We start from the raw sequence: 9,758 nt of genomic DNA on the forward strand, positions 1-9,758 counted from the left end.
ACACCATCACAAGACAAGAATCAGCCAACCAAGGATTTCTCCCTGTCTGGGGGCATCTGTTGCCGGCCCTGATTTGTCCTGGTCTTGCAGATCTGCCCCTCCCTCCCAACCCCACCACAAACAACCAATCTGAAAAAGGGCCCCGATCCCAAACGTCATCTGTCCTTATATCATATCATATCATATCATATATATACAGCCGGAAACAGGCCTTTTCGGCCCTCCAAGTCCGTGCCGCCCAGCGATCCCCGTACATTAACACTATCCTACACCCACTAGGGACAATTTTTACATTTACCCAGCCAATTAACCTACATACCTGTACGTCTTTGGAGTGTGGGAGGAAACCGAAGATCTGGGAGAAAACCCACGCAGGTCACGGGGAGAACGTACAAACTCCGTACAGTGCAGCACCCGTAGTCAGGATCGAACCTGAGTCTCCGGCGCTGTTCGGTTGCTGTAAAGCAGCAACTCTACCGCTGCGCTACCGTGCCGCCTTCTTCTCCAGAGATGATGTATTTCTCGCTGAGTCAATGCTCCCCTCCCATTCTTTACCTACCTCTCCGTCGCAGTGCACGTCGCTCCCCATCTCTGCCTTTCCTTAGCTCCGCCATTCGAATCACGCTCTCTACCTATCTCAGCCGTCTTTCACTCTCCACCCCGCTCCCTCTCCCAGATTCCCCGTCCCATTTAATTTTTCCCTCTCTTCACCCTCCCTGTTTCTAATCTCTGCGTCACTCTTTCTATTTATCCCTCATCCCCCTCTCTTCTGCTACTCCATACGTCTAGCCCTCTCCTCTCCTTCCCAGTTGCTCTCCCCTTCATCTCATCCCCACCCCCCACACTCTGTCCCGGTATCTCTTCACCACCCCTTTCACACTCCACTCTTATTTTCTCTCTTCTTATTTCACTCCCTTTCTCCAGCTATCTCCCATTCACCCTTGCTACACTTCCCTCTGTCACCACCCTCTGTCTCCGTCCCATTCCCTTGATCTCTCACCACTTCCTCGTTCGCTTTTTATCTCCCCCTTTGTCCCCTTCCCTATCTCCTCTTGCTCCCTGGCCATTCTTTTCAAGATTCCTTTATTCCCCTCTTTTTGTTTGTCACTCGCCTCTCCAGTTCTCAACCTCAAGCAGACTCTATACCCCCCCCCCTCTCTGTATCCTCCCACAACACGCGAGCCTCCTAAACAAGATGAAAGCCCATGGTATTATTGGGAAGATACTGGCATGGATTGACGGTTGGCTAAATGGCAGACGGCAAAGACTTGAATAAATGGGACTTGTTGGGTTCGGTGTTGGGTTCGCTTCTCTTCACGTATATTAATGATTTGAATGATGGAATTTATGCCCTGTGGCCAAGTTTGCGGAGGATAGGAAGATAGATGGAGGGGCAGGTAATGTCGAGGATACATCGAGTCAGCAGGACAAACAGATTCAGAGAGTGGGAAAAGAAGTATTAGATGGAATATGGCAGAGCAAAATGTTCGGTTATGCACATGGCACAGAAAGGCGTAGACAATTTTCCAATTCTGGAAACCAGACATTGGGTATGATTACAGCGGAGATTGACAGGTTTTGATGAGTAAGGGTGCCAAGGTTAGAGAAAATGGAGTTGAGAGGGAAAGATAGATCAACTATGATTGAATAGCGGAATAGTCTCAATGGGTGTTATGGCCTAATTCTGTTCCAATGATATGAATAAATTAATTATTTATACTTCATTTCTCCCACTTCATCCATCCTGTCTTATTGCCATACTCCGCGCACCCTCTCTCTCTCGCTTCCTCCTCACTCTCTGCTCCCCCCTCGCTTGCCTCTACCGCCACATCTCTGCATTCCTGTATCTCTCCGCTCGCTTTCTTTCACTATTTTCCCTCACTAATAAATTGTCATCCGCTCACTCTCTCTCAACCCTCCCCTCACACGTGTCCTCTTTATATCGCTAGTTCTCCTTCCCTCCGTCTTACCTCCGACTTCTCTTTCCCCCCTATCTCTTACCGTACTCTCTCTTTATCAAATCTCTCTGAACCCTTGCCTCCACTATGACCCTATTCCTCTTTCTCTCTTTGAACTCGATACCCATTTGCTCTCTCTCCCACTCCGCGTCGCTTCCTCTACTTCCAGGATGACGAGGAGGGAGAGAAAGAGGTGGTGAAATGACGAGGAAAAGAAAGAGAAAGGGCGGGACGGAGGGAGTGCAGGGTAGGGGATGGGATAAATGGGAAGAGCAAAAGAACGAAATGTTTAAGTGCAACAGACATGGTTATGGACGAGAGAAAGTGCGAGCAGAGAGATGGAGGTTTGAGGATCTCCCGCTCATTCGCTCTCCCACTCCCTCTCTGCTCCCTTTGTCTTCTTCCACATTCCTCTCGATATTGCTATTCTCTTACTTTCTTTTTTTCCCCTTATCCTCGTGCTTTCTCTTTCTCCGCCACCTCCACCCTATTTGTCATCCTCCGCGAGTTAAAGTTATAAATTGGAGGAAGGTCAAGTGTGACGGCATTAAACAGGAACTTGTTGAAGTTGATTGGAGCAGGTTGTTTGAAGGGAAATGAACGTCGGGATTTGGAATGATTTTGAAAGGTTGGTGCTGAATGTTCAAAGCGTGCATGTTCCAATTCGAGTGAAGGGCAAAGTAGGTGAAAGTAAGGAAGCTTGGATGATGAGAGAAATTGCGGCTCTGGTCAAGGAGGGGAAGGAAGGGGGCAGAGGCGGCTGGGATCATGTACATTCCTGGGGAGTTTTGTAAACTGAGGGACAAGCCAAATAACGTAATCAGGAGGATAGAAAGTGGTCAGGAAATTGATCTGAAAGAGAATATTCAGGAAAATCCAAAGATATTATATGTACACTAAGGGAAAAGGGTAATCAGACAAGCAATATGGCCACAGGAAGCCGAACAGTCATCTCTGCGTGAAGTCACTGGAGATGGAAACGTTCTCAATTGGTATTTATTTTGTTTTTACCCGGAGAAAGGGCGGGGAAAAAATGGGGCAATGGAAGTGGCTGGATGCCAGTCAGAATTACGGTCGAGGTGGTGCTGAGTGTGAAGGTTGATAAATCTCCCGCACCAGATATATCCGTGGATACAGCGGGAAGTTAGAGAAGAAATTGCAGGTACCTTCGCTAAGATATGAGTCATCATTAAATTCGCTGAGGTTCCGGAAGGCTGGAGGGTGGGAAGTATTGTGCTTCTATTTATTAAGGACGGCAGGGGAAAGCCTGAAACCGATATGCCACTGAACCTAAGGTCTGTGGTTGGAAAGTTACTAGAAATTATTCTGAGGTATAATTACAACATGCGTTTAGATAGACAGGAGCTGAGTAGGGATAATCAACATAGAAACATAGAAACATAGAAAATAGGTGCAGGAGTAGGCCATTCAGCCCTTCGAGCCTGCACCGCCATTCAATATGATCATGGCTGATCATCCAGCTCAGTAGCCTGTACCTGCCTTCTCTCCATACCCCCTGATCCCTTTAGCAAAAAGGGCCACATCTAACTCCCTCTTAAATATAGCCAATGAACTGGCCTCAACTACCTTCTGTGGCAGAGAATTCCACAGACTCACCACTCTCTGTGTGAAGAAATGTTTTCTCATCTCGGTCCTAAAAGACTTCCCCCTTATCCTTAAGCTGTGACCCCTGGTTCTGGACTTCCCCAACATCGGGAACAATCTTCCCGCATCCAGCCTCTCCAACCCCTTAAGAATTTTATATGTTTCAATAATATCCCCCCTCAGTCTTCTAAATTCCAGCGAGTACAAGCCCAGTCTATCAAATCTTTCCTCATATGCAAGTCCCGCCATCCCAGGGATTAATCTGGTGAACCTTCTCTGTACTCCCTCTAAGGCAAGAACGTCTTTCCTCAGGTTAGGAGACCAAAACTGCACACAATACTCCAGGTGCGGTCTCACCAAGGCCCTGTACAATATAACGCAGTTATATCCGTGGGAGACAGCGTCTCCCGAATCTGTTTGAGGTTTTTGAGGATGTAAGCAAATCGGTTGATGAGAGCATAGCTGGAGACGCTGTCTGTGTGAATTTCAGCAAGGTATTTGACAAGGGCCCACGTGAAAGGCTTCTCTGGTAGGTTAGATCGCAATTGATTCAGGGAGGGTGAGCCGACTGGATATAAAGTTGGCCTCGTGGAAGGAAGCTGATGATCACGGAGAAAGGTTGGTTGTTTGACTGGAGGCATGTGACTGGTGGTGTGCCTCAAGGATCTGTGCTGGACCCACTGTACAATCCAGAGTAAATAACTTTGTAGATGACAAGAAAGTGGGTGGCATCGTAGATATATCGTTGTCCATGGTTACATCAGGTTCTTGATCAGGATACCAGAGGGACAGTTTGTGGAGATTAATGCAGCTAAGTATGTGGTATTGCTTAGTCGGAAGTCAAACCAGGGTGGGACCTTTGCAGTGAATGGTAGGGCTCTGGGGAATGGTGTTGAACAGAGGGATCTAGGAGGGCAAAGACACAAATCCTTGAAAGCGACGCCACAGACAGAAAAATGTCGTCAGGAATATTTTCAGCACATTGGCTTACATCGGTCCGGGTAATGAGTGTGGATGTTGGGGTGTCACAAATGTACAAGGCGCTGGCGAGGCCACAATTAGAGTATTGTGTTTACTTCTGGTCATCCTGCTATAGGAAATTTGAAAAACGTATACATAATGTTAACGAGAGTGTTGGCAGAATTTAACGACCTAGGTTATAAGGAGATGTTTGCTAGACTAAAACTCTATTCCTTGGCAGATACGAGGATGAGAGGTGTATACGATCATGCGTGGAAGAGATAGGATAACATTTTACCCAGGGGGGGGGGGGGAATCAAGAACCACAGGACATAAATTTAAATATAAATAGGAAGGATTTAATAGGAAACTGAGAGGGCAACATTTTTCACACGGAGGCTGATGGATGTATGAAATGAGCTACTCGAGGAGATAGATAAGGCCGAAACTATAAGGAGATTTAAAAGACATTTGGTCAGGTTGTCAGGTGCATGGATAGGAAAGGTTTAGAGGAATTTGGTCACTGCGTGTTCAGGTGGGACTAGCGCAGAAAGGGGCCCCTTTTTTCGGCATGGGTGGTCTGCGCCGAATTGGCCAGTTTTCTGCTCCATGACACGAAGACCGAGCCTTGCGACTCACAATGTCTGTGCCAAACATAATTGCAGATCATCTCTTATCGTCATGCACATAATCCATATCTATGAACTTATGATCTTATAGTTGCGCCCTCTAATATTTGACTTTTCCAATTTGGGAAAAAATATTCTGACTTTCCATTCTGTTTTTACGTGTTATCTCTGCTTCTCTAGGGCCTCCTCACATCCTCCAGTGTTCCAGAGAAAATCCAATTCTGTCCAAACTCCCCTTTGGGCCAATACTTGCTTGTCCATGCAACATTCTGGTGAACCACGGTACAGTTTCCAAGATTTTATGATAATGGCGTCAAAAGAACTGCACGCAACATTCTATATGCGGCCCGACCAATGTCTTATAAACGTGCATCATGTTTTCCCCACCGATGACGGCAAGCTTTCTTTCGCCGTCCTCTAAATGTGTGTCTAAATTCAGTGAGTGATGGAATTGGGCCTCCAAGATCCCTGTGTACATCAATGCTGTTAAGGGTTGTGAAGGTGACTGTATATGTTTCCACCGACATTTGATCTCACAAAGTGCCACGTCTCACATTTGCTAGGTTTTCACCCCATCTGCCATTTCTCAGCCTATTTCCGGATCTAATCTGTATCCCACTGTGTGCCTGTATCGTCACAATGTTTGTGTCTTCTGCAAACTTACCAGCCAACCCGTCTACGTTTACGTTCACGTCGTTTCTATATATTACGCACGATGGAGGTCCCAATACAGATCCCTGCGGATTGGTCACAGACTTCCAGTTTGAATATTGACCTTCCACCATTATGCTCTGTCTTGTATCAGTAATGCAGTTTTGAATCCATACGATGGTTACTGATAATCCCGGACAATGTAACATTCTGGATCAGCGTACCCGGGGGAGGCTCAAACGCCATGCTAAAATCTATGTAAACAACAACCACCGCCCTTTCCCCATTGACCACATTGTCACGGCTTCTGAAAACTCGATCAATTTAGTAAGAAATGATTTGCCGCGTAAAAAGCCATGCTGACGTCCTTCATTGCCCCATTCTCTTCCAAAAGAGATCGAATCCTCCCGGGCTCCCTATCGAACCCGGGGCCACGTTTCTGCAAAGCAACACACCATCATCACCCCGCGTAAACGCTGAATGCCGGACGCAAGCACTGTATCTAAGCTCCTCGCCTTCATTTGTCACATGGGGACCTCGGCCACATATAGAACCTACGTCTGTCTTATTAGGAAGGTGGAGCGATTAGTGTAGGGACGTGTTCATCACAAAACCCGCATCCTTTCCTATCCCCATCCGACCATCCTATCTCCCATCACAGCGGCCCTGTCTCTCTCGCAATTTCCCCCGGCCTCTATATTCCCAGTCCCCCGTCCCCCTCTCTCCCCACTCCTCCGAGCCTCTTTCCCCACTCCTCCGGTCATCGCTCAAAATGTCCCATAAACTTATATCCCCTATTCCTCTGGTCTTCTCTCCTCAACATCTCTCCCCCGTCACACCGCTCAATTTCTCGCCTCCACCTCTTCCTCTCTCCCCGTCACCACGCAACATCTCCCCTTTGCGCTCCTCGCTCACCTTCACACCGCTCCCTCTGCCCTCTTCTTATCCCTATCTGCCCATCGTTGCTTCCTCTCCAGTTCTCACCGTCATACCGCCCCCCTACTCCGCTCACATTCTCACTCTCCCCCACAGTCTGGTGACCTAAAATGATCATAATTTCTGTGCCTCGGAGCAAGCCTAGCGAGACCCGGGCTACATCTACTTCTACCAAAGAGTGACAGGTTGAGAATCCTCTAGTCATCCTTTTATTGTGCAGACCCAGCAGAAGCATTCCCTCTGGGAGGTGTGTGAATGGCGGGGAGGGGAGGGTTGCGCACTGTCTAACTTTGGAAATAGACAGGAGAAACCGGAACTGCCGAAGTTTGGGTGCCGGGTGTGCGAAGTGGATCTTAGGTTCTGAACACTAAGATTCCAAAGCCCGGAGTCGGGGGAGATTACAAGAAATGGAGCCCCATCAGGAGGGAGGTCGAACTGGGAGAAGGGCACATCAGACGAACCAGCCCCAAGTGGGAGATTGGACAATCATTCTGGGGATGCTGAAACCAGAAGGACCATATTCAAGAGGCATACCTCAACCGCAGATGGAGATGGCACGATTGGTCCCAGGGCGACGTTACTCGAGAACGGTTCCCACTGCGGACGGAAATGGGGCGACTGGGTAAATGTGAGACATCTCGCAGCGACGGGATGGAGGTGCCGGAGCGGAGCTGTCGATGGGATCTTCCGTCCGGGACTGGAAGATGCGGCAGTGAATGTCAGGGGCCGGAGCCCGGACAGTAGAGACAGCAGCCGACTCTGGGATGCGCTCAGGACGCGTATTTATGAATGATCTGAAGCATAGAGGTGACCGGATATTTCACCGCGCTCTTCACTTTCTCCCGGAACTTGGCCTGTGTCGCCGCGTAAATAAATGTGTTCGTGCAACAGTTGAGATTTCTCAGCAAATACCCCATTTTGTGAAAGATCCATTCAGAATCATTCCAATCTGCATTGTCTTCTGTGATCTGATAATAGACGAAGTGTACCACATTTGTCAGCCACAGGAGGATGAAGCTGCCGGAGATGGTGAAGAGTAAAACCACAGACCTCCTCCTGCTCTCCATCTCCGGGTCACTGCGCTTCTCCCCCTTGCTCTGACCCCTCAGCCCCTGACGGACCCGACTGGCCACTAAAATGTGCCGGACTGTCAGAGCGTTGAGCAGCAGGATCACAGCGAAAGGGAGGAGCGGCGTTAGAGCCGTGTCGAACCAGTCAAACGTCACCCACCCGGGGTCAGTGAAAACACTTTCCTTCATGACACAGAGCCACGGGACATTTTCGATGATCCTCCAGGGTTCATATGTGAAGTAGCGGGGAACGTTTTTCAGACAGAGCAGAACGCCGGCTGTTGCTAGAACCGCAGCCGCAGTTTTCCCGGTGCAATATTTAGTTTTCAGCTTCTGGCAACAAATGGCGACAAAGCGATCAAATGTGAAAGTCACGGTGAACCAGACAGAACAGTCTGTAGCTGAAAACTTCAGTACAGCGTTAACACTGCACACAGGGGTGATGGACAGGAAACTCCAATAAAAGTAATGAACTCGGATCTGATTCAAAATGACCTCGGTGATCAGGGTGAGTAGATCGGCCGCTGCCATGGCCACCAGGTAACGAGTGGTGCAGGTGGAGAGGCCGCACTTTCCCCGGGACAGGATCACAATCGCCACTAAATTCACTGCGGAAAGAGAAGGGGAGCGGACACTGGGCATTACTGAACACGGTCTCCGGTGCTGAACACCGGCTCCACTTTCAGCTAAAGCACAAGAGTGTTAAGATTCGGTGCGCGGCTGCAAGTTTAACAATGTCAGGCCCGGCTCCGACTGTGCCTGACCGGCCTGCTTCAGGGGGAAAGAAATGAGGCGACGTGCGGGGTAAAGGGCGGGGAGGGAACGAGCAGCCGCCCGCTACCATCGGCGGAATGGTCTTTTTATATTTAACCCTGCTCACATTCTCTTATGGGGCAGCTTTCACAGACTTAACCGTGACCGGCCGTTTAACCAGAACTCTGGGAACTCGGCTGCTGATGCGGACGAGGAGGGTTCCAATAGACAATAGACAATAGACAATAGGTGCAGGAGGAGGCCATTCAGCCCTTCGAGCCTGTACGCACCGCCATTCAATGCGATCATGGCTGATCACTCTCAATCAGTACCCCGTTCCTGCCTTCTCCCCATACCCCCTCACTCCGCTATCCTTAAGAGCTCTATCCAGCTCTCTCTTGAAAGCATCCAACGAACTGGCCTCCATTGCCTTCTGAGGCAGAGAATTCCACACCTTCACCACTCTCTGACTGAAAAAGTTCTTCCTCATCTCCGTTCTAAATGGCCTACCCCTTATTCTTAAACTGTGGCCCCTTGTTCTGGACTCCCCCAACATTGGGAACATGTTTCCTGCCTCTAATGTGTCCAATCCCCTAATTATCTTATATGTTTCAATAAGATCCCCCCTCAACCTTCTAAATTCCAGTGTATACAAGCCCAATCGCTCCAGCCTTTCAACATACGACAGTCCCGCCATTCCGGGAATTAACCTAGTGGGAAGGCAGGGACAACATAGAATCAGGCAGCAGAGTGGCTCCGTTAATGGATTCATTGCACAATGAGTTCAGTTCGGTAACAACACACGCCGGTAGATCCGGGTTTCAGGCGATTGATCCAATTATTGAGTAATAGACAATGGAATCCGTCTGTGACAGACTCCACACAGAGACGTGTCCACAGGACCGGGTGTTCACTGATCAAAAACTCAGAAACAATTAACTTCACAAGGTTACCCAATGAAAGTTATAATCCGCCTTGCACGCCTCCATTTTTGCAAATGATAAACGAGAGAAAATATTTTAATCCTTTCTTACTATAAGTGTTGATCATAAAGATCAACAAGGAGGGATCTGTGGAAGAAAAATTAATATCCTTCCTTACTTAGTTTTGATTGGAAATGAACAAGGTAACGAAAGGGTGCTTGGATGTGACAATTGGCGTCCCTCGTTGACCAGGTGCAGAAGGGGTTCGTGGAA

General features: G+C 48.5%; 1 protein-coding gene across 1 annotated transcript; it reads right to left on the reverse strand.

Moving 5' to 3' along the window:
• Positions 1–7,509: 7,509 nt before the first annotated feature.
• Positions 7,510–9,551, reverse strand: LOC144611190 (putative G-protein coupled receptor 139). Its single transcript, XM_078430242.1, has 2 exons — positions 9,516–9,551; positions 7,510–8,379 (listed from the first exon to the last, which is right to left on the reverse strand). Exons 1-2 carry the CDS (start codon positions 9,549–9,551, stop codon positions 7,510–7,512), a joined length of 906 nt encoding a protein of 301 aa, XP_078286368.1.
• Between the last annotated feature and the right edge of the window lie 207 nt (positions 9,552–9,758).

The sequence above is a fragment of the Rhinoraja longicauda genome, chromosome 39 (genome assembly GCF_053455715.1).
Source record: "Rhinoraja longicauda isolate Sanriku21f chromosome 39, sRhiLon1.1, whole genome shotgun sequence".
Lineage (NCBI taxonomy): Eukaryota > Metazoa > Chordata > Chondrichthyes > Rajiformes > Arhynchobatidae > Rhinoraja > Rhinoraja longicauda.